Consider the following 26,771-nt stretch of genomic DNA (forward strand, 5'->3'; position numbering starts at 1 on the left):
TTTCCTTTTCATTATATTTAATAATTCTCTTAAAGATAATGTAAATTGTTAAGAAAATTGTTTTCTTTTAGTGCCTTCTGTAATGTTTACATAATTTTTTCTTTAGCCATTATTGCCAGAATTCCTATCTTCATCCCAGTGCCGGTGAAGACAATGTAAATTGTTAAGAAAATTGTTTTCTTTTAGTGCTTCTGGAATGTTACATAATTTTTTCTTTAGCCATTATTGCCAGAATTCCTATCTTCATCCCAGTGCCGGTGAAGACAATGTAAATTGTTAAGAAAATTGTTTTCTTTTAGTGCCTTCTGGAATGTTACATAATTTTTTCTTTAGCCATTATTGCCAGAATTCCTATCTTCATCCCAGTGCCGGTGAAGACAATGTAAATTGTTAAGAAAATTGTTTTCTTTTAGTGCCTTCTGGAATGTTACATATTTTTTTCTTTAGCCATTATTGCCAGATTTCCTATCTTCATCCCAGTGCTGGTGAAGTCAAAGATAAAACCAATCTACAGCTTCTACAATAGCCATCACTGAACTGCTTGCAGAACTTGCCTGGACACATTGTGAGCTCACCTGTATGCATTGTGAACTATCTGTTGGTGCAGCGACTTGTGGTAGTGTTGGGGTATTTTTGCTGATGATGTCATTGGTGGTACAATTTTTCCAAAAGGAGCCGTCAATTGGCTTGGTGTATCTTCCTCCCTTCTGCTTGTCATGATCGTCCAGCTAAAATTTGGGGGCCAACAGAGGTGAGGCAAAGAACCTCACCCCCCCCGCTGGTACAAAAACCTCTCCACAGGTGTGGCTGTATACTGGACCGGTAGTCAGTGACGCGTAACATCCAACTGCAATGGTACCAACCTAAGGACCATATGTACTATTGGATAACCTAAGGCAGGCACGGTCCCTAAGCCACATGCTTGTTGTTTAAACAGAGAGGGGGAGATGTTGAGAGCCACAGCCGTAGGGGCCCCAGCAAACTTCCAGCTGCCAGCAAACTTCCAGCTGCCGGCTGATGATTGGCTCACAGCGGCCCCAGCAACATCTAGCTGATTGGCTCCTCTGTGGTGATGCTCATTGGGCTGTTTCCCTGCCCTTTCAGACCACGGAGCTGCTCATTGGGGGACTTTTTTGGCTCCGCCCACGTGACCCAGCCAATTGGCCTCAAGAGCAGGAGGATTGTGGGAGGTGGAGAGAAGCTTGTGTGGGAGAGAGAGGCTTGTGGAAAGCCGGTGGTGGCAGTTGAGGCTCTGAGGGTTTTTCCTGAGAGGCTGTTTTGTTTGGCGTGTGTGGTTCTAAAAATAAAGTTAATTTCTTTTGACAAGTGGCTCCTGATTGTGCCCAGCCAGACTGCGGCAGTATGCAAAAAAATCAGAGAGCTCATGTAATGGTATAATGTGGTGTGATCATTCTTTATATACAGTTACAAAAAATTGTGCTGTGAATGGATAATTATGAATGTAATGTACTCCACTATTGTCATGTATGTAAAAATAAATAAAAAAAGAAAGGAAAAAAAAGAAATTCAATGTCAGTTCTAGATCTGCAATATTTGATGTGAATCATAGTTGAGTTTTCAAAAAAAATCTCTATCAACAAAATATTAACATAGATTAAAGATAAAAGAGCAGACAAGAAATAAAAACAAATTCAAAGAAAATCTTAAAACTCCAGGAAATATACAAAACTGCAAAATTATTTCTTTCAGTATTTAATGTTACTATGAATCAAATTGTCTCTAAAATTTCAACCATCCATAGGTAAAGCTTTATAGTTTTTAAGGCTGATGTCAATCCCATCCCATAATACCCATCCACAGTGTAATTTAAATAACACAGTGAATCCTACAGGATTACTAGTTCATGGTCATTGAATGTGTTATTACTTGGCTAATACGAGATATGGCAAAGAAACCCTATTTCCAATTCTGTTCAGATTTTTCTCCAAAATTCCCTTAGTAAAAATGGGGATAATAAATATCTCAAATCTTATTTTCATCCTCTTCCAACCTTTCAACCTGATTTAATTATGCACAGAAATTTCAGACTGCCTTTTCTTCCAACTAAACAAACCTGGCAGTTTTACGGATTCCCTTTGTGAAATATGAATATAAAGTTCTATTTCTGTAAAGTACTCAGTTACATTTAGAGAGTAAATATAAAAAGATTATTTTAGAATACTTTAGCATATATTAAAAGAAAAGACCAAAAGAGTGATATGGAATAATGACAAAAGAAAAAATATGTTCATAATAGCATTCAACAAAGAAATTATTTTCTCATTATATTTTATATGATGAAAATAAACCACCTATAAAATGTTTTCCTGTAAACATACTAAAATTGTTAATCCAAATATTACTACAATATAGATTTCAGAAATAGATATAAGGGACTGGAAATTCAGCTGTATACAACCATATAATATTGTTTAAAGCAAGCCAAGGTACTGAATGCCAGTAATTCCAGCTACCGTGGAGGCTAAGACAGGAGGATCAAAAATTCAAGGAGAGTCTGAGAAACTTAGCAAGCCCCTGTCTCAAAATAAAATTTTAAAAAGAGGTTGGGGGTGCTGGTGTTGTGGCTCAGTGGCAGAGTGCTTGCCTTGCACATGTGAGGCATGGGTTCGATACTCAGCACTACATAAAAATAAACAAAATAACAAAATAAAGATAATGTGTCCATGTATAACAAAGAAAAAAAAATTTAAAAAGAGGTTAGGGATGTAGGTCAGTAGTAGAACACTTGCCTAGCATGAGCAAGGCTTTAGGTTCAATACTCAGTTAAAAGCAATCACATTTAAAAGGGACATTTCAGTTTCCATGTGGAAGTAATTATAGCACTTCCATCCATTTAATATTCAGTGAGCACTCACAATGCAGCACATACAAAAGAATCTGAGTTTATATTTTAATTACTTGCAGGTGTGAAAACCATCCCTTGCTCTTCTCCAGATACATAAGAGTAATGACTTTAGAAGCAACTTGTTTCGTGCACAATCATGTGAGTACAAAAAGGAGGAGGTAGTAACTGGAGGAAGACAAAAAATGAAAATGCAAGACCTGACAGAAATGTGACCCTTTGGTAAGGGATAATAACCACATAAAATTAGAGAGGGAGGATGACAAATATTCCTGGCAGAAACTCAAGTCATCTCATCCAGACTTTAAAAAGTACAAATGAGATTTCTTTCTTTCATTTCACATTTATGTACAGACAAGACACAGAGTTCCCACCTCCAAAAGAATTGCCATTAAATGTGACACATATTCATACAATGGCCAATAAGTCAAGAGTCAATATTAAATAGAAGCTTACCAGCAACACATAAATATTAATTTGGTTTAGAATTAATGCAAGCTTCCTAAGGTGTATACAGTATAAATAAAGGGTTACTTTATAAATTACGGGACTGTGTTATAAGCTAATTGTACTAAGGATAAAAGGGGGGAAAGTTTAAAAATTGAGTCTTATTACATCATACATTTGACTCAGTCTAGAAATATAAGTATGTACATTTGTTGTTTAGTTATAACATCACTTTTATTAAATGAATAAGTCATCCTGCTGTCATTTCTACAGGGAATTTTCTGAAAACTATTTAGATAATTGGGAAAAATTCTGAAACTTTTACCATGATGAGTATTAACTACAATACTAGTTCTACAAATAGATATGAATCAAACTTTTAAAAATTACTTCTATACTGACAACCTAGCACAACAACAGAGTTGTATTTGTATGAAAACTTAACTTCAAATTGCAGAAATTTTCCAAAAATAAATACTACGCTTTAAAAGAAAGAAGGAGAAACAACTTAGTGGTGGATGTATAAGACCTCAAACAATACTACAGATATTTACATATGGCTCAGAATTTCTTTGAGTGGCACTGGATATTAATACTGTTTTGAAATTTAGTTCAGTTTGCTTCCTCTGAATTAACTTTGGCACAATGCAAAACCAACTTGATCTGTTAAGCATATAGATAATGAAATAGCATGATTAAAACTTAATTCTGCAATAAAATAAATATTATAGGCATATTTGTTGTTGCCCTAGAGGAATTTAGAAAGTCACCCCTGGAAAAAGTAAATATAAATATAAATATATATATATAAATTTAATATATGTATACTTATAATAATTACATTATATATTTATAATAACTTATTATAAATTTAATAATATATTATTTATAAATATATATAAATTTATATTTAACTATATATGTATACACACACACACACACATATATTTAAAGTACTACAATAGTTAGTTTGGAGAACGGGATCTAAGAATTAACTCACAAATTCTTTCTCCAGGCTCCCTCCCCTGCATTTCATTAAATTACTAAACAACAGGCAGATTAACCACACAGAGAATGGGAATTTTGGAATAAATAATTCAACATAGCTTGGTGCAGTGGTGCACACCTGTAATCCCAGCAGTTTAAGAGGCTAAGGCAGGAGCCAGCCACAGCAACAGCAAGGTGCTAATAAGCAATTCAGTGAGACCCTGTCTCTAAATAAAATACAAAATAGGGCTGGGATGTGGCTCAGTGGTTAAATGTCCCTGAGTTCAATCCCCAGTACAAAAAAAAAAAGTCAAAACATTTTTTTAAATGAGACCAAAGTTAGGAAACTCACATAGGATAAAGTGCAGAAATAGGCAATACATACATGGTCTATCACGCGGCAAGGTAATCCTTGGCAAGGGGAAAGAATGGTATTTTCCACAAATGGTTCTAACACATTTGCATATCCACACGCAAAAAAATGAACTCACCTAAACCATAAATCTAATATAAAAATTAACTCAAAAAGTACCAAAAATCCAAATTTAAAACAAAACTTCTAAAAGAATATATAAGATAAAATCCTTGTGGCCATTCGCCTGCGGCTTGCAGACAGATTGCTAGGGTTCAGTGCCTGGGGGCTTCTTAGAACCTGATCTTATCGGAGTGAACACGGAGCGCGGGGCGGCCGAGTTCCGGCTCCCGGAACCGCCCTGGCCCAGGGCTGGGGAGCCTGCTGAGGCTGCTTCTTGGACCCTGCTCCTATCAGAGCATACACCAAGCACTAAGCGGCCGAATTCCGGCTGCCAGAACTGAGCCCGCGGGGACTGCTTCTTGGAGCCTACTCTTATTGGAGCTTACACCGAGCACGGAGCGGCCGAGTTCCGGCTCCCAGAACTGCCCTGGCCCAGGGCTAGGAGCCCACGGAAACTACTTCTCGGTCTGGGTCCTGCTGAGGGCTGGTCAGGACTCACCCGTTGCTTTGGTTGCCCAGCAAGGGGAACGAAATGCTGCCATTCGCATAGGATACCAACATGGCAGAGATCTGATGTCATCAGAAAGCGGCGGAGGAGAGAACTTCATCAATACCAGCGGCGACAGAAACAGTTGGTCTCCTGGTACGGGGGGTGAGGCACAGACACCCGAGTCTCCTCAATTTGTCGTCGAGCCAGAGGGGAGGAGCCGGGCCGTCGCCAGCGCCCGGAGCAGGCCCAGCAGCTCGCCAGCGTGGTGACCACGTGACTCCAATTGGAGAGGGGACGGAGTGGAGCCACCACCCGCACCCGCAAGGTGGGCAGACCCGCGACCCAGTGGTACATGGGCGAGGTAGGAGGGGCAGGGCAGAGCCGCTGCCCGCGCTTGCAAGGTAAACAAACCTGTCACAGACTGGCGGGTCAGGCCCAGTGGCCTGCCAGTGTGGTACACACGTCACCCCAACTGGAGTAGGGGTAGAGCAGATCCTTCTCCGACGCCCGGATCAGGCCCTGCCGGTGTGGTGGCCACGTGACCCCAATTGGAGTGGGGGCGGAGCGGAACCGCCACTCGTGCCCGCAGGGTGAGCAGACCTGTGACCAACCTGCAGATCAGGCCCAGGGGTCCGCAGGTGTGGTAGGAGGGGCAGGGCAGATCCGCCGCTCGCGCCTCCAAGGTAGGCAGACCTGCGACAGACCGGCGGATCAGGCCCAGGAGCCTGCCGGCGTGGTACACACACCATCCTAATGGGAGTAGGGGCAGAGCAGAGTCGCCACCCGTGCCAGGAACAGGCCCAGCGACCTGCAGGCGGGGTAGTCACCACACCCCAATTGGAGTAGGGGCAGAGCAGAGCCGCCACCCGAAAGGTGGGCAGATCTGCGACCGACCAGCGGGACAGGCCCAGTGGCCTGCCGGTACGACAGACACGTCACCCCATTTGGAGTAGGGGCAGAGTAGAGCCGCCGCCCGCGCCTGCAGGGTAGGCAAACCTGCAACCGACCGGCGGATCAGGCCCGGTGGCCTGCCAGCGTGGTACACTCGTCACCCCAATTGGAGTAGGGGCAGAACAGAGCCGCCGCCAGCGCCCAGAACAGGCCCAGTGACCTGCCGGTGTGGTAGCCACGACACCCCAATTGGAATAAGGAGAGAGCAGAGCCGCCGCCTGCACCTGCAGGAAAGATACGCAAGCAGTATGAAAAGACAAGGAAAGAAAGGACCACAAGCAATGCAGGTCAACGCAACTTTAGAAGAGGTAACAGCTGCAGCAGATGGAATGTCAGATAAAGAATTCAGGATATACATGCTTCAGATGATCTGGAGTATCAAGGAAGACATTAAACAGCAAAATCAGACAATGAAAGATCACTTTGACAACGAATTACGCAAACAAATCCAGGAAGCAAAGGATCAACTATACAGGGAGATAGAGGTTATAAAAAACAAACAAACAGAAATCCTAGAAATGCAGGAAGCAATAAACCAACTTAAAAACTCAATGGAGAATACTACCAGCAGAGTAGAACACTTAGAAGATAGAACATCAGACAATGAAGACAAAGTATTTCAACTGGAAAAGAACATAGACAACTCAGCAAGACTGTTAAGAAACCATGAGCAGAACATCCAAGAAATACGGGATAACATTAAGAGACCAACCTTAAGAGTCATTGGGATACAGGAAGGTACAGAGCTCCAAACCAAAGGAATGAGCAGTCTATTCAATGAAATAATACGAGAAAACTTCCCAGACTTGAAGAATGAAACAGAATCCCAAATCCTAGAAGCCTACAGGACGCCGAATGTGCAAAATCATAAGAGATCCACACCTAGACACATTATAATGAAGATGCCCAACATACAGAATAAGGAGAGAATTTTAAAAGCTACAAGAGAAAGGAAGCAGATTACATTTAGGGGTAAGCCAATCAGGATAACAGCTGATCTTTCAACACAGACTCTGAAAGCTAGAAGATCCTGGAATAACATATTTCAAACACTGAAAGAAAATGGGTTCCAACCAAGAATTGTATATCCAGCGAAATTAAGCTTCAGGATGGAAGATGAAATTAAAACCTTCCACGATAAACAAAAGTTTAAAGAATTCGCAGCTAGAAAACCATCTCTTCAAAACATCCTCGGCAAAACATTACAGGAAGAGGAAATGGAAAATAACAATGAAAACCAACAGTGGGAGGTAGGACAGTAAATGGGGGGGGGAATAAACAAAGAGGAAAACAAACCATGTTTAGTAACAGAAATAAACAAATATGGCTGGAAGAACAACCCATATCTCAATAATAACCCTAAATGTTAATGGCTTAAACTCACCAATTAAGAGACACAGGCTAGTAGAATGGATCACAAAACAAGACCCAACAATATGCTGCCTACAGGAGATGCATTTGATAGGAAAAGACATACATAGGCTGAAGGTGAAAGGTTGGTAAAAATCATATCACTCATATGGACTTTGGAAACAAGCAGGAGTGTCCATACTCATATCAAATAAAATAGATTTCAAGCCAAAGTTAATCAAAAGGGATAAAGAGGGACACTACATACTGCTTAAGGGAACCATACACCAACAAGACATAACAATCATAAATATTTATGCCCCAAACAATGGTGCAGCTATGTTCATCAAACAAACTCTTCTCAAGTTCAAGAGTCAAATAGACCACCATACCATAATCATGGGAGACTTCAACACACCTCTCTCGCCACTGGACAGATCTTCCAAACAAAAGTTGAATAAGGAAACTATAGAACTCAATAACACAATTAATAACCTAGACCTAATTGACATATATAGAGTATACCACCCAACATCAAGCAGTTACACTTTTTTCTCAGCAGCACATGGATCCTTCTCAAAAATAGATCATATATTATGTCACAGGGCAACTCTTAGACAATATAAAGGAGTAGAGATAATACCATGCATCTTATCTGATCATAATGGAATGAAACTGAAAATCAACGATAAAAGAAGGAAGGAAAAAGCATACACCACTTGGAGAATGAACAATAGGTTACTGAATGATCAATCGGTTATAGAAGACATCAAGGAGGAAATTAAAAAATTCTTAGAGATTAACGAAAACACAGAAACAACATATCGGAATCTATGGGACACATTGAAAGCAGTTCTAAGAGGAAAATTCATTGCTTGGAGTTCATTCCTTAAAAAAAGAAAAAACCAACAAATAAATGATCTCATACTTCATCTCAAAATCCTTGAAAAAGAAGAGCAAAACAACAGCAAAAGAAGTAGAAGGCAAGAAATAATTAAAATCAGAGCTGAAGTTAATGAAATCGAAACAAAAGAAACAATTGAAAAAATTGACAAAACTAAAAGTTGGTTCTTTGGAAAAATAAACAAAATCGACAGACCCTTAGCGATGCTAGCGAAGAGAAGAAGAGAGAGAACTCAAATTACTAGCATACGGGATGAAAAAGGCAATATCACAACAGACACTTCAGAAATACAGAAGATAATCAAAAACTATTTTGAATCCTTATACTCCAATAAATTAGAAGATAGTGAAGGCATAGATAAATTTCTTAAGTCATATGATCTGCCCAGATTGAGTCAGGAGGATATAGACAACCTAAACAGACCAATATCAATTGAGGAAATAGAAGAAACCATAAAAAGACTACCAACTAAGAAAAGCCCAGGACCGGATGGGTATACAGCAGAATTTTACAAAACCTTTAAAGAAGAACTAATACCAATACTTTTCAAGCTACTTCAGGAAATAGAAAAAGAGGGAGAACTTCCAAATTCATTCTACGAGACCAACATCACCCTGATACCTAAACCAAAGACACTTCAAAGAAAGAAAACTACAGACCAATATCTCTAATGAACCTAGATGCAAAAATCCTCAATAAAATTCTGGCGAATCGGATACAAAAACATATCAAAAAAATTGTGCACCACGATCAAGTAGGATTCATCCCTGGGATGCAAGGCTGGTTCAATATACGGAAATCAATAAATGTTATTCACCACATCAATAGACTTAAAAATAAGAACCATATGATCATCTCGATAGATGCGGAAAAAGCATTCGACAAAGTACAGCATCCCTTTATGTTCAAAACTCTAGAAAAACTAGGGATAACAGGAACATACCTCAATATTGTAAAAGCAATCTATGCTAAGCCTCAGGCTAGCATCATTCTGAATGGAGAAAAACTGAAGGCATTCCCTCTAAAATCTGGAACAAGACAGGAATGCCCTCTCTCTCCACTTCTGTTCAACATAGTTCTCGAAACACTGGCCAGAGCAATTAGACAGACGAAAGAAATTAAAGGCATCAAAATAGGAAAAGAAGAACTTAAATTATCACTATTTGCAGGTGACATTATTCTATACATAGCAGACCCAAAAGGGTCTACAAAGAAACTATTAGAGCTAATAAATGAATTCAGCAAAGTGGCAGGATATAAAATCAACACGCATAAATCAAAGGCATTCTTGCATATCAGCGACAAATCCTCTGAAATGGAAATGAGGACAACCACTCCATTCACAATATCTTCAAAAAAAAAATAAAATACTTGGGAATCAACCTAACAAAAGAGGTGAAAGACTTATACAATGAAAACTACAGAACCCTAAAGAGAGAAATAGAAGAAGATCTTAGACGATGGAAAAATATACCCTGTTCATGGATAGGCAGAACTAACATCATCAAAATGGCGATAATACCAAAAGTTCTCTATAGGTTTAATGCAATGCCAATCAAAATCCCAACGGCATTTCTTGTAGAAATAGAGAAAGCAATCATGAAATTCATATGGAAAAATAAAAGACCCAGAATAGCAAAAACAATGCTAAGCAGGAAGTGTGAATCAGGCGGTACAGCGATACCAGACTTCAAACTATACTACAGAGCAATAGTAACAAAAACAGCATGGTACTGGTACCAAAACAGGCGGGTGGACCAATGGTACAGAATAGAGGACACAGAAACCAATCCACAAAACTACAACTATCTTATATTTGATAAAGGGGCTAAAAGCATGCAATGGAGGAAGGATAGCACCTTCAACAAATGGTGCTGGGAAAACTGGAAATCCATATGCAACAAAATGAAACTGAATACCTTTCTCTCGCCATGCACAAAAGTGAATTCAAAATGGATCAAGGAGCTTGATATCAAATCAGAGACACGCCGTCTGATAGAAGAAAAAGTTGGCTACGATCTACATTCGGTGGGGTCGGGCTCCAAATTCCTCAATAGGACACCCATAGCACAAAAGTTAATAACTAGAATCAACAAATGGGACTTACTTAAACTGAAAAGTTTTTTCTCAGCAAAAGAAACAATAAGAGAGGTAAATAGGGAGCCTACACCCTGTGAACAAATCTTTACTCCTCACACTTCAGATAGAGCCCTAATATCCAGAGTATACAAAGAACTCAAAAAATTAGACAATAAGAGAACAAACAACCCAATCAACAAATGGGCCAAGGACCTGAACAGACACTTCTCAGAGGAGGACATACAGTCAATCAACAAGTACATGAAAAAATGCTCACCATCTCTAGCTGTCAGAGAAATGCAAATCAAAACCACCCTAAGATACCATCTCACTCCAGTAAGATTGGCAGCCATTATGAAGTCAAACAACAACAAGTGCTGGCGAGGATGTGGGGAAAAGGGTACACTTGTACATTGCTGGTGGGACTGCAGATTGGTGCAGCCAATTTGGAAAGCAGTATGGAGATTTCTTGGAAAGCTGGGAATGGAGCCACCATTTGACCCAGCTATTCCCCCTTCTTGGTCTATTCCCTAAAGACTTAAAAAGAGCATGCTACAGGGACACTGCTATATCGATGTTCATAGCAGCACAATTCACAATAGCAAGACTGTGGAACCAACCTAGATGCCCTTCAATAGATGAATGGATAAAAAAAAAAATGTGGCATTTATACACAATGGAGTATTACTCTGCATTAAAAAATGACAAAATCATAGAATTTGCAGGGAAATGGATGGCATTAGAGCAGATTATGCTAAGTGAAGCTAGCCAATCCCTAAAAAACAAATGCCAAATGTCTTCTTTGATATAAGGAGAGTAACTAAGATCAGAGTAGGGACGAAGAGCAGGAGAAGAAGATTAACATTTAACAGGGATGAGAGGTGGGAGGGAAAGGGAGAGAGAAGGGAAATTGCATGGAAATGGAAGGAGACCCTCAGGGTTATACAGTGGAGGGGGTAGAGAGAGAGGAGGGGAGGGGAGGGGAGAGGTGGGGAGCGGGGAGGGTGGAGGATGGGAAAGGCAGCGGAGCACAACAGACACTAGTATGGCAATATGTAAATCAATGGATGTGTAACTGATGTGATTCTGCAATCTGTGTATGGGGTGAAGGTGGGAGTTCATAACCCACTTGAATCAAAGTGTGGAATATGATATGTCAAGAAATTTGTAATGTTTTGAACAACCAACAATAAAAAATTAAAAAAAAAAAAATCCTTGTTATCCTGTGTTAGGCAAAGATTTCCTAGGACACCAAAAGCATAAATTTTATGATAAAATTTATAAACAGGACTTCATAAAAAAACTTCTTATTTTAAAGACAGTTAAAAATGTAAATACAGGAGGCTAGGGATGTGGCTCAAGCAGTAGTGCGCTCACCTGGCATGCGCGGGGCACTGGGTTCAATCCTCCGCACCACATAAAAATATTTAAAATAAAGATGTTGTGTCCACCGAAAACTAAAAAATAAATATTAAAAAATCTCTCTCTCTCTCTCTCTTTAAAAAAAAAAAAAAACGTAAAGACAGTTCCGCACAGTGATACACACATGTAATCCCAGCAGCTCAGGAAGCTGAAGCAGGAGGATCACAAGTTCAAAGCCAGACTGAGCAAAAGCAAAATGCTAAGCAACTCATTGAGACCTGTCTCCAAATAATGTAGAAAACAGGGATGGAGATGTCACTCTGTGGTCAAATGCCCCCAAGTTTGATCCCTGCTATCCAAAAAATAAAAATAAAAAAAGTGCTGGTGATACAGCTCAGTGATAAACTGCCCCAATTTAATCCCCAGTACGCTAAAATAAAAACCAAGACAGCCATAGCTGGGACAAAATATATGCAAAATACAAAGAACTTGTACACAAACTGTATTTAAAAACTCCAAACCCAACAATAAGAAAAATAAATCATTTTTTTTTAAATAGGCAAAAAGCAGCAGGCCTGTTGGTGCACACCTATAATCTTAGCTACTTGGGAGACTGAAGCAAGAGGATCACAGGTTGAAGGACAGCCATGATAACTTAGTGAGACCCTTGTCTCAATTTGTTTTAAAGAGCTAGGGATATACCTTTGTTTTTGCCTATCATGCTTATGCTGGAGGCGCTAGGTTCATCCCCATTAATGCAAAAGAATAAGGGGTTTAAAAGATATAAACAAGTACTTCATGTTATGATTCAGATATGAAGTGTCCCACAAAAGTTAATGTGTGAGCCAATGCAAGAAAGTTTAGAGTGAAATGACTGGGATATAAGAGTCTTAATCAGCGCATTAATCCCCTGACAGGGATCAACAGAGTGGTGACTGTAGACAGGGTATGATAAGAGGAGGTAGGTCATTGGGGGATGTGTCTTATATTTTATCCTTGGTGAGAGAACTCTCTCTCTCCTTCCTGGTGCCAAGTTCCCAGTTGCTTTCCTCTATTACACACTGTAATCATGATGTTCTGCCTCACATCAGGCCCCAAGGAATGGAGTAGGCTGTCCATGGATTAAGAATTCTTGAACTGTGAGCCCTAAAATAAACTTTTCCTCCTTAAAATTGTTATTGTCTGGTCTTTTGGTCACAGCAGCAAAAAAGCTGACTAAAACACCTCACTAAAGAAGACACACAGATTGGCAAATATACACATAATAAGATAACAACTGACAGTATCAGAAGGTAGTGAGAATATGAAGCAACTTGAAATCTCATATATTGTTAGGGGGAACACAGAACAGGACAGCCACTGTTCAGTTTGGCAGTTTCTTACAAAGCTAAACCTGTACTCACCATATAATCTAAAATTTCTACTACTTAGATATTCATGCCCCAGAATTCATGAAAAGATCTGCACAATAATGTTAGGAGTAGCTTTATTCATAATACCCAAAATGTAAAAACCATGTGAATGTCCATCAACTGAAAAATGAACAGATAACAATATATCCAAACAATGGAATATTATTTTGTAATAAGGATCAAACTATTGATAAATGAAATTGCATGCATGAATCTTAAAAGCACTGGTTCATATGAAATCAGACTAACAAAAAGATTATATTCTATACAATTTAACTTAGAAGACATTCTAAATAAGGTGAAAAACAGTCACAGAAAAAAAAAGATTAATGATTTTCAGAATTTGTGGGAAGGATATTAAGGAAGTGATAGTAATATTCTGTATTTTTCGTGTGTCAGTGTTCATACAAATGTATACATTGCAAAAACTCCTTGAACTACCCACTTAACAAGGGAGAATTTTATTAATTATACCTTAATATATTTGACTTTAAAAAATAAAGTAAGCTGGGCAAGGTGTTATATGCATAATCCCAGCAACTTGGGAGGTTGAAGCAAGAGGACTGCAAGTCTGAGGTCAGCCCTAAGCAACTTAGTAAGATCTTGTCTCAAAATAAAAATAAATGTTTATAAAAGGTCTGAGGATGTGGCTCACACCCCTGGAATTCCCTGTACTAATCAATCAATCAATTAAAAAATGAATGAGTTCAATACTAACTTTATAGATCTGTAAGTATGGATATATTAGAGCAAGAAAGTATAGTACCATCTGACCATGAACATGATATAAAAATAGAAGTAGATTTGAAAGCAAGCAATATATCTTATTCCAATTGCATGACTACTCTTGGCTTTAGGCTTCCCTGCTATAAACAGAAGGGTTTACCAACAGTTTCCTAAATCAGAATGTTCCTAAACATTCGGAATCTTCAGATATTCTGGGGGAAGGTTTCCAAGATCAAATTACTTGAGTTATGGTACCCATAACATGAATAACAATGTAATTTAGCATATGAAAAGGCAAAGTATTCCTATATTTATTCAATATTCTCCTATTATTGTAAAACTCACTTCACAGAACCCTGTTTTTCTTTTTTTTTTTTTTTTAGAGAGAGTGAGAGAATTTTAATATTTTATTTTTTAGTTTTCAGCGGACACAACATCTTTGTTTGTATGTGGTGCTGAGGATCGAAACTGGGACGCACGCATTCCAGACGAGAGCGCTACGGCTTGAGCCATATCCCCAGCCCCTGAACCCTGCTTTTCAACAAAATGTTGGTATAGTTTTCTCTAGTTCTAAGATTCTTTGATAAAACTTTTATTATAAGACTTACCTACCTAATTAAGTTCTGTGTAGACTGTACCCCACAATGAAAAACCTGCCTCAAATCACAAAGTCAAAAGCAAATTTCATATTTATCTTGATTACTATCTTAGTAATCCTGAGGGTTTTTTTTTAATCCTCTGAGTTTTCAATCAGGCTCTGCATTCCAATTCTCTTAAACTTAGGTATGGTTCACTACTATGTACTACCTTGAATTACCTCTATTCTAAAAGCCCTTCCCCAATAACATAGCAGATTTTAAGAATTTGAGAGCAATACCAGGAATACAACAATTCCTAAGCAATTACTAAAAGTATAACAAACTGATTCAAGTCAGTGTAAAAATCTTACTATACAAAACCAGCATAAATTTGAAAGAGCATGCTTAGTTAAAAGAAAAAGGAGGAGCTGCTGGTTGTAGTTCAGTGGTAGAACACTTGCCTAGCACATGTGAGCCACTGAGTTTGATCCCCAGCACCATATAAAACTACAAGAACAAAATAAAGATATTGTGTCCATCTACAACTAAAGATATTTGTTGAGAGCCACAGCCGAAGGGGCCCCAGCAAACTTCCAGCTGCCAGCAAACTTCCAGCTGCCGGCTGATGATTGGCTCACAGCGGCCCCAGCAACATCTAGCTGCTTGGCTCCTCTGCGGTGATGCTCATTGGGCTGTTTCCCTGCCCTTTCAGACCACGGAGCTGCTCATTGGGGGACTTTTTTGGCGCCACCCACGTGACCCAGCCAATTGGCCTCAAGAGCAGGAGGATTGTGAGAGGTGGAGAGAAGCTGGTGTGGGAGAGAGAGGCTTGTGGAAAGCCGGTGGTGGCACTTGAGACTCTGAGGGTTTTTCCTGAGAGGCTGTTTTGTTTGGCGTGTGTGGTTCTAAAAATAAAGTTAGTTTCTTTTGACAAGTGGCTCCTGATTGTGCCCAGCCAGACTGCGGCATTTGGTGGCTCGCACGGGGAGCGACTGAGGGTAAGTGAAACTGCTCGCCCCTGAGGGCAGGGTAAGAGGATGGGTAGCCATTTTAAGATTCCTCTTTTATTTTGCTTCACTTTTGTTTTAAGTTGCCTGTGCCTGGAGATGAGTGAGACGGAAGAAAAACCGCTCACATCTGAGGAAAAACTATTTACGTCTGAGGAACAGATAGGGAGAAAGGACGGATGCACATGTCAGGAGGATAGAAAGGCTATAATGACTTTTTGTTGTTCCCTTTTTATTTCATTCTGTCTCGGTTTTGTTTGGCGTCATCTTGTTGGGTTGTATTATAGTAGAAATACGGGATCAGAAATTAGTAAAAAACAAACTGAAAGAGTGTTAAGTAAATTGTTAGAGGAAGGAGGCATCCCAGTAAAGTCAAGAACAATCAGGGCATACGTTGATACAATACAAAAATGTAGCCCATGGCTTTTTAAGGAGGAGTTGTTAAATATATCACAATGGAACCATCATGGTGAAGATTTAAAAAGAATAGAAAAGAAAAGCCCAGGGACTCTGCCAGATGGCACATTGCCATTGTGGACATTCATATCTTGTTTGCTTAGTCCAAAGCCTTCAGTTCAGACAATGGTAGAGGAAGGAGAAGACATATTGATTCAAGTAAAAGAGAAGGTCTCTCAAGTTCGTCAGACAGAGGAAAAGATTCAAGTAAAAGAGAAGGCCTCTCAAGCTAGTCAGACAGAGAAAGAAAGTGTAAAACAGAAAAAGCCATCAGGGGGAAAGTTACAACAGGAGACTGCTACTAACACCTTTCTATCACCAGAGGGTGTAAGTGTCCAACCAACAGCACCACCTCTACAGGAGACTGCTACTAACACCTTTCTATCACCAGAGGGCGTAAGTGTCCAACCAACAGCGCCACCTCCATATGCTGGGAGGCCCCCAACCCCCGCAGTTGATAGTTGGGATCCTGAGACAAGATCTCAAATATTAACATGCCCTGTATTTGAGGCAAGAGGGCAGCGATTTTACCAAGTTTTAAATTTCAAAACAGTGAAGCAGCTAAAAGAGGCTGTAACAACCTATGGTCCTCAAGCACCCTTCACTGTAAGCATGGTCGAATCCATTAACAACTTGAACATGACGCCAGCAGATTGGGCTAATATGTGTAAAGCTGTGCTAAATGGAGGACAATACCTGTTATGGAAGGTTGCCAATGAGGAATTTTGCAAGGAGACGGCTAGGAGAAATGCAGCAGCTGGTTATCCTCAGAGAAATCTAGATATGTTGTTAGGAAAGGGACCTTATGAGGATCAGCAGCAACAAATTGCATATAATCCTGGCGTATACGCACAAATTGCTGCAGATGCAATTAAGGCATGGAAGACTTTACAAGGACATGGAGGTTTACAAGGTCAATTATCTAAGGTAATACAAGGAGCTAATGAACCTTATGCTGAATTTGTAGATAGGCTTATTCAAACAGCTACCAGAGTTTTTGGGAATACAGAACAAGCAATGCCATTACTAAAACACCTGGCTTATGAGCAAGCGAATCATTGGTGCAGAGATATCATTAGACCATGGAAACATGAAGATTTAAACACATATATTAAATTATGTAGAGGCATTAATGAACAAGAGCAAGTCGTGGCAGCTGCAGTAAAACAGGCTTTAGATGCCAGAGACATTAATGAACAAGGGCAAATTGTGGCAGCTGCAGTAAAACAGGCTTTAGATGCCAGGCCAAGAACATGCTACAATTGTGAACAAACAGGACATTTTAAAAGGAATTGCCCCATTGGAGGACGGTTTAACAAAACTAGGTATCAACGGAGTAGAATACCAGGTATTTGCCCACGATGCCGTAGAGGGAGACATTGGGCTAATGAATGCCGTTCTCAAACCACCATAGAGGGTACTCCATTATCAAAAAACGAACAAGGACCAGGTGTTTATCCACGATATCGTGGAGAAAGGCATCGGGCTCCATTGCCAAAAAATGGACAGGGGGGCCCAATGCTCCGGGGCCCAAAACCACAAATATACGGAGCACTGGAGGAACCCAGCAACCCCATCAGGGTAGTGCCCAGGACACATTGTCCATCAGATCCCTCATCAGACAAACCAGAGGGAGCGCAGGGTTGGACATCTGCGCCTCCGCCAGAGCAGTACTAACTCCAGAGATGGGAGTTCAAATCATTCCCACACGGGTGAAAGGACCTCTTCCCAAAGGAACAGTAGGCTTATTATAGGGACGCAGCTCTTCTACTCTAAAAGGACTTATGATAAGTCCTGGGGTAATTGATCCCGATTATGAAGGTGAAATAAAAATTATAGCCAGTTCTCCAAAGGGTATATCAGTAATTTCACCAGGAGATAGAATAGCACAGTTACTAATAATACCCAGCCTACATGATAAATTTTCCAGTCGTACTGTAGAAAGAGGTTCCAAGGGATTAGGCTCCACAGGTGTAGATTGGGCTATGCTTTCTTTAAATTTAGATTCTCGCCCCATGCTAAAACTAAATATTCAAGGACATGAATTTAATGGGCTACTGGATACAGGTGCAGACCTTAGCATCATCTCTCGTCAAGAATGGCCAAAACATTGGCCATTACAACAAGCCACTCAAACGCTTCGAGGCCTAGGAGTGGCAACTAATCCCCATAGAAGTGCAATGGTATTAGATTGGAAGGATCCTGAAGGATGTGAAGGAACTATACAGCCATATGTATTGGATCATCTTCCCGTAAATTTATGGGGACGAGATGTCCTAGATCAATTAGGTTTGACATTAACAAATAACATCAACCAAAATGTACCCACTATTATGACTAGACAAGGTTTTAGGAAAGGAAAAAGATTAGAAAAACAAGAACAAGGTATAGCAGCACCAATACAAATAGATCAAGGAACAGACAGACATGGGTTAGATTTTCAGAAAGGGCCACTGAGACAATAAAAATTACTTGGAAATCAGAAAGACCAGTATGGGTTCCTCAGTGGCCCCTGACTAAAGAAAAGATACAAGCAGCCCATGACCTGGTCAAACAACAATTAGCAGAAGGACATATACAACCTTCTGTATCTCCCCATAATACTCCCATTTTTGTCATCAAAAAGAAATCTGGTAAATGGAGATTATTGCAAGATTTAAGAGCCATTAATAATGAGATGGTTATTATGGGACCTGCTCAATCAGGGATTCCTCAGTTGTCTGCTTTGCCAAAAACCTGGTATGTTTTAGTTATAGATATTAAAGATTGTTTTTTTTTTTCAATTCCAATTCATCCTGAGGATAGTCCACGTTTTGCATTTACTATCCCTGCACTGAATCATGAAGGTCCTGATCAGAGATATGAATGGAAAGTACTCCCTCAAGGGTTGGCTAACAGCCCAACTATGTGTCAAATTTATGTTAACAAAGTAATCCAGCCACTTAGAAATCAAAATCCTGAACTACAAATATTTCACTATATGGATCATGTATTATTAGCACACAAAGATAAAAACACATTGCTAGAATGTTATGCCACACTTACAAACTTATTAAAAAATTATAATCTAGAGATAGCAATAGATAAAGTACAATTAAATTTTCCAATTAATTATTTAGGAGTTCTATTATCCTCAACCATGGTCCGTCCACCAAAAATTCAAATACGAGTAGATCAACTCAAATCACTTAATGACTTTCAAAAGTTATTAGGAGACATAAATTGGATAAGGCCTTATTTAGGTATACCAACAGGAGAGTTGCGACCTTTATTTGATATCCTAAAAGGTCCATCAGATCCAAATTCACCCCGAATGTTAACGCCTGAAGCAAGAAAGGCATTAAAAATCATTGAAACATATATGGAAAATATGCATTTGGATAGAATTGATATAAGTTTGCCTTTACTATTTATTGTACTACCAACAAAAAATATTCCTACAGGAGTATTTTGGCAAGAAGGTCCATTATTATGGATACATTTATCTTATTCTCCTAACACTATTCTTACTAGGTATCCTGAGGCTGTAGGACCATTAATACTCAAAGGAATAAAAGCAGCAAAGGGAGTGTTTGGAATTTCTCCCAATAAAATTATTACTCCATATACTATGAATCAAATTGATGAGTTAGCTAATGAGTTAAATACTTGGGCAAGAATCATGTGCAAATCTAATGTTTCATTTGATAACCACTTACCATCTAATTAATCCTTTATTGTCTTTTTGGTCATTGCATCCTGTAATTTTTCCAAAAATGACAAGAAAAACACCTATCATGAATGCTCCAAATATATTCACTGATGGGTCAAATAATGGTACAGCAGCAGTAGTTACCCCTGATCAAACTTTTACATTTTTAGTACCCAAACAATCAGCTCAAAAGGTAGAGCTTAATGCAGTTTTACAAGCTTTTGTGATGTTTAAAGATTCTGTATTTAATTTATTTTCTGATAGTCAGTATGTACTTAATGCTATAGTATCTCTTGAAGATGCTGGTAGGATTTCCCCTTCTTCTACTGTTTTCTCTTTGCTTTCCACTATACAAAGTCTAATCTGGGACAGAAAAGATCCATTCTTTATAGGACATATCAGGGCACATACAGGATTGCCTGGAGCCCTTAGTTTGGGCAATGATTTAGCAGATAAAACTACACATGACATACATATTTTCTCTACACTAGAAGAAGCTATAAATTTTCATAAAAAGTTCCATGTCAATGCTAATACTTTACAAAAGCGTTTTAAAATAACTAAGGAACAAGCTAAACAAATAATAAAACAATGTCAAAATTGTGTGACCTTTTGACCACAAGTTAATCTTGGAGTCAATCCTAGAGGATTGATACCTAACCATATTTGGCAGATGGACGTCACACACTTGCCAGAATTTGGAAAATTAAAATATTTGCATGTTACAGTTGATACTTCTTCTGGATTTTTGATGGGCTCCCTTCATGCCGGAGAAAAAACTAAAGATGTTATAGCTCATTGCTTACAAAATTTTGCCACTGTGGGTGTTCCAAAACAGTTAAAAACAGATAATGCCCCTGGTTATACTTCTACCTCTTTTAAACAATTTTGCTCAACATTTGGCATTACTCATATAACAGGAATCCCATACAATCCACAGGGACAAGGCATAGTTGAAAGAGCTCATCAAACTATTAAAATATACTTATTAAAGCAAAAAGAAGGAATTGGGAAGGGGTATATATTCCCCAAAGATAAACTTAAAATAACCCTTTTTACTCTAAACTTTTTAAATTTGGATTCCTCAGGACTTAGTGCTGCGGAAAGGCATATGTGTCCAAAAAATGTGCATAAGCCCAAGGTACTTTGGAAGGAAATTCTAACAGGACAATGGAAAGGTCCTGACCCAGTAATTGTCTGGAGTCGAGGGTCTGTTTGTGTGTTTCCACAGGGAGAACAGCAGCCGATTTGGATTCCAGAGAGATTAACCAAGGTCCTGACCCAGTGATTGTCTGGAGTAGGGGGTCTGTTTATGTGTTTCCACAGGGAGAACAGCAGCCGATTTGGATTCCAGAAAGATTAACTAAAGCGATTTCTACAGACCAAAAAGAAGATGATTTGGCTCAAATCCATAACAACTGATATCCAAAACTCCAGTTTGGCTATTCTTACATCTGCAACAGAACCAGGATGCTTTTTTCAATATCTATTTTATTATTGCCCTTTGCCATATCATGAAGTTCTATTTTGTTTTTTGAGCTCATACAGACCTAGGTTAATGTTTTGCTGATCAGTTCTATTTTTTGACTATAGAGTTTTTAAACATTGCAATGGAGATTTCACCTGTAAAAAGTTATAAGGCCTTTACTATAATGTTATGTGTTGTATGTATTATATTATGTGTGCACACTTGTGTTTTGTGTTATATGTTTGAATGTATGTATGTCCATATATCATATATGATGAGCGCTCATGATAAAATGGATCCAAATATTTTTTTTCACGTGATTTATATGGTTTAATTTAAATTGGGTAAACAACTGTTGAGGATTGTTTTAATATGTAAACAAAAAAGAAGGTTAACAGATCTGTTTGTTTACTTTCACCTTTCCTTTTCATTATATTTAATAATTCTCTTAAAGATAATGTAAATTGTTAAGAAAATTGTTTTCTTTTAGTGCCTTCTGTAATGTTACATAATTTTTCTTTAGCCATTATTGCCAGAATTCCTATCTTCATCCCAGTGCCGGTGAAGACAATGTAAATTGTTAAGAAAATTGTTTTCTTTTAGTGCCTTCTGGAATGTTACATAATTTTTTCTTTAGCCATTATTGCCAGAATTCCTATCTTCATCCCAGTGCTGGTGAAGTCAAAGATAAAACCAATCTACAGCTTCTACAATAGCCATCACTGAACTGCTTGCAGAACTTGCCTGGACACATTGTGAGCTCACCTGTATGCATTGTGAACTATCTGTTGGTGCAGCGACTTGTGGTAGTGTTGGGGTATTTTTGCTGATGGATATTTTTAAAAAAGAAAAAGGAAACAAGATGGAAGGTTAGAGAAGATTTTAAAAGCCTGAAAATACTTTTAAGTCTGCTCTTCTGCTCTTCACATGTGACCACTAAAGAAGTATAACACACTAGGAAAAATAACATTGAATAGTATGGCTAAAAATATATATTGTTAGCAAAAATAAATAGATGGAAATTGTCTCAATTCAGTGCAATAAATTATGAAGTTTTAAGTGGTTTAAGGGAAAGTGCACACTGAAGAATTCTGGTGAGGTAAACAAAGTACCCTTTAAAGTGAAAAAAAAATGTTACCAATGTTACATCCAATTAAACCCAACCCAGTAATGTATTTTGCCAACTAACATTCAGACTATTAAAAACTATTGCTAGCGGTACAATTGAAAGTATCAAATTTCCCTTAATATGTCTTGTGAATGTTCTTTAACTAATGAATTTGCATAAATATCTTTTTTTGGGGGGCTACTAGGTGGGGTACTGAACCCTGGAGTGCATTCCCTCTAAGCTACAATCCCAGTCCGTTTTTTGTTTTGTGGTGGTGGGGGGGTTGTTTGTTTTTGTTTTGTTTTATTTTATTTTGTTTTTGAGACAGGGTCTTACCAACTTGCTCAGGCTGGCCTTATACTTTTGCTGCCCTCCTGCCTTAGCCTCCCAAGTCACTGGAATTATAGGTGTGCATTACCACACCTGATTTAAATAGTTTTATTTATTTTACTTATTTATTTGTTTTTTGGTACTGGGGATTTAATCCAGGATCACTTTACCAATAAGCCACATTTCTAGCCTTATTTATTTATTTGTTTGTTTGTTTAGAATCAGGGTCTTGCTAAGTCACTGAAGCTGGCCTTGAACTCATAATCCTTCTGTCTCAACCCCCAGGGTTGCTGAGATTACAGGCATGCACCACCATGCCCAGCTGTGGTCTAAATTTATTTTAAAATAATTTCTAACACTAACTTATTTAATGTCTGGAGGTAAATACATTCTTATAAACTTATTGTATATAATAGTATCCTTTTGTAAAAAAGTATTCTATTTTTTTTTCTTTATACCAGGCATTGAAACCTGTACACTTTACCAGTGGGCTACATCCCCAGTCCTTTTTATTTCTTATTTCCTGACAGGGTCTCAACTAAGTTGTCCAGGCTGAATTAAAACTTGTGATCTTCCGTCCTCAGTCTCTAGAATAGATGGCATTACAGTCATGCACCACCACGCCAGCTTAAAAAAAAGTACTCTGATTTTTCAATCTGAAATTCAGTCCTTTAAAATTTTAATACATACTCTATAACACTATGCACTATAAAAACTATATAATTTTTGAAGAAGGAGAAAACAGAGAAACAGAATGGCAGTTCATCCAACACCTTGTTTGGCAAATGTGTTGTGAGAGCTAATCATATAAATGATTTTGTGCCTAAATCTCCTTGGGAAACACAACTATTTCTTCAAAATGTTCTGGACAGAGATGTCCCAATAGTAATTTGAATGGGAGATGTAAATTGAAGTAAAGTAGAACTGGGAAGAGTGACTTTTTTCCTTAATAAGACACATAAACATCATTACAAGTTTGGCAAACAGATATAAGCAGAATATACTTTTGTTTCCTTGTGAAAGCAATCAGAAGGGATAAGTTTTGGGAAACTTTTGGGAAAAGTAAAAACTTCTGGGAAATCCAGCACACAGACAATCACAGGGATAAAAACATCTGTACTATATTTTTTTAAAGAAATGTTTTTGCCAAGAAAGAAATGAAATGAAAAAAAAGTTACCTTTTACAAAAAAAAAAACATGGTTATATTTTGTTTTAACTAAAAATGACTTAAAATCCAGACTAACAAATTCCTTAGAAACATAACCAGTTTATTTATACTTCAAATTTAATTTTTATAAACATTTTTGCCTTTCTAATAAGTTCAAGAAAGAATGAATCAAGAACATGTTTATAACTCAAGGGGATAATTACTCACCCACATTTGGAGGTTTCACATAATTTACAGGTAGTTCTGGAGGTCTGCCTCTATGTAGAGCTGCAAAAGCAGACCCATTCCATAGTGTACTCTTACAGTCTGTGTAAAAAGACTAAAAGTTAGTCAAGGAATACAGCAGTATTTTTCTTTTCCTTTGTGCCTCTGAGGCACATATCTGATTTCAATTTCATTTCTTGGAATATATGTTGCCCTATTAAAGCCACAACAAAATGGTATTCATATATTTAAACATTTCTTAAACTAAATCATAACTAGTAAACACAATACCTTCACATAATAATCCCAGGATATTGTATTTCTGCATTTCTTTCAAACTAAAACTTCTTTTATGTACATTTAAATCTTATGCAACTGTGTCGCAGATGAAAAAAAATTTGGTTTACATTTTTCTTCTTGATCTTTAGGCTTATACATGCCTACTCATGACACTGTATAAGCAAAGATCTGATCAAATCTTTGTACAAATTTTCCACAGAAAATTCAGGCACACTTACACATTGTGCAAGCTCATATTATTGAGTACTTACAGGTTGTGCCATAAGAGGTAACACAGTATATCAGATGAATACTAACTATAAATAGTCATCATTTTTGTCTCTTAAGTTTATGTTAAAAATTTGAAAAAAAATCTAAATATTCCTAATAATCAGACTGAGAAACAAAAATATATGAGTACTCTTAAAAGCTTCCAAATTAACTCAATGAAAGAATTGCAATTATAAAATGAGATGCTTAAAATCTGCATCAGCCAAGTACGGTGGTGAATGACTATAATCCCAGCAGGTTGGGAGGATGAAGCAGGAGGACCTCAAGTTCAAAGCCAGCTTCAACAACTTAGCAAAACTTAGGGAGATCCTGTCTCAACATAAAAAATAAAAAGTGGTGGAGGATATGGCTCAATGGTCAAGTGACCCTGGTACCAAAATAAAATAAAATCTGGCATCATTTATGCAACTATCTCTTTTTTAAAATATTTATTTTTTAGTTGTAGTTGGACACAATACCTTTAATTTATTTATTTATTTTTATGTGGTGCTGAGGATCAAACTCAGAGCCTTGCACATGCTAGGCAAGCGCTCTACCGCTGAGCCACAAACATGTAACTATCTTAACAAACTAGATCTTTAAAAACAGTATGCTAATAAAACAATACATACAAATAAACTGGTTGCTTGCCCAGAAGTATTTATTATTCTAAGAGGTATTCTTAATGCCCAGTTTTACTTTTTTTTTTTTTGGTACTAGGATTTAACCCAGGATTTGACTTTACCACTGAGCTACATCCCCAGTTCATTTTTATCTTATTTATTTATTTTAATTTTTACAATAGGTCTTGCTAAGTTGCCAGGTTAGATTAAACTTGTGATCCACCTGCTTCATCGTCCCATATGACTGGGCTCATAGGCATTCATCACCATGTCAGGCTAATTTCACATTTTTATATTAGAAAATTCCACTTTATATGTTTTACATTTGGGGGTTCCATGTTGGAAAAAAGTCTATAAAAACTGAAAAATAGCAAAATAGAGAAACCAGTATTTGACAGTCACCAGTGATTAATATTTTTGGTTTAAATATTTTCAATTATGAAAAATTTACATCTAATATTCATTTATTTGTCATGAAATGAACAATAAGATTAGACTATATTATTAAGACTAATAAAGAGAAAAACATTATAAAATAAGAAAATAATTTTTAAACATTTATACTATTGTAATCACAGCAGTAACCTTTGAGATTTCTATTTCAAAATTATAAAGGGGTTTTATATTCTTTTTTTTTTGAGAGGGGGTACTTTTCTTCTTCTTTTTTAAAATTTTTTATTTGTTTTAATTAGTTATACATGACAGAAGAATGCATTTATATACTTTGATATATCATACATAGATGGAATATAATTTCTCATTTTTCTGAGTATACATATTATAGAATCATACTGGTCATACAGTCACATATATACATAAAGTAATAATTTCTGTTTCATTCTACTATTTTTCTTATCCCCACATCCCCTGCCTTCCCCTCCTTTCACTTTCCTCTACTTAATCTAAGGTAACGATATTCATTTTTTTTGCCTTTATACATGTACTTTTTTTTGCATTACAATTCTTTATACACATATATACCACAATTTTTGTATCTGTTTGTATATAAATTATGAAGACCTGAATTGGGTATTAACATACTTTATTTTATATTCTTTTTCTCTAATATTCAGATTGACACAAAGGGTTTCTTTTTAGACCTCTAAAAATTTACTTGTACACTAAGAAAGTAAAAACAATATGGACAAGATAACAAAATCCAGAAGAAAATGAGTATTTATCAAAAACAAGAGAACATTTATTCTCTTTACTCCTTCCTCTAATAACAAAGTTCTAATATATGAAAATCTTACCTTTGGCATCCCGTAACAGAGACTGCCGACCAACACCTAGTAATGTTTGTACCCCAGGAACACTCTGAGGGATCTCCTTATCTAGTAAGGGACCAATCCGCTCACAAATTTTAAGGAGGTAGTCTGGAGGAATGTGTGCATTGGCTGCCACCTAAAACAGAGAAATTAAACACAAGAGGAAAAACATAACATTTTTGGCTTACAAACATTAATTGAGTCTCTTACCATTTCCATCATGGAGCAAAGTATGGTTTTAAATATGAAATGAGTAAAATAAAATTTTAAACAT

The 26,771-nt window shown here is 37.7% G+C and overlaps 1 protein-coding gene across 1 annotated transcript in view; it reads right to left on the bottom strand.

The window, feature by feature from the left end:
• The window catches only part of Brwd3 (bromodomain and WD repeat domain containing 3), a 156,810-nt gene that overhangs the window by 117,031 nt on the left and 13,008 nt on the right, over positions 1 to 26,771 (bottom strand). The window contains exons 5-6 of the mRNA XM_046442605.2: positions 26,483 to 26,633; positions 24,061 to 24,159 (exon numbers count right to left, since the gene is read on the bottom strand). Of these exons, the coding sequence (XP_046298561.1) occupies positions 24,061 to 24,159; positions 26,483 to 26,633 (250 nt within the window). The remainder of the gene's footprint in view (positions 1 to 24,060; positions 24,160 to 26,482; positions 26,634 to 26,771) is intronic.

The sequence above is a fragment of the Marmota monax genome, unplaced genomic scaffold (genome assembly GCF_021218885.2).
Source record: "Marmota monax isolate L192 unplaced genomic scaffold, Marmota_monax_Labrador192_F-V1.1 WCK01_AAM20220418_F8-fsc00212, whole genome shotgun sequence".
Classification (NCBI taxonomy): Eukaryota; Metazoa; Chordata; class Mammalia; order Rodentia; family Sciuridae; genus Marmota; species Marmota monax.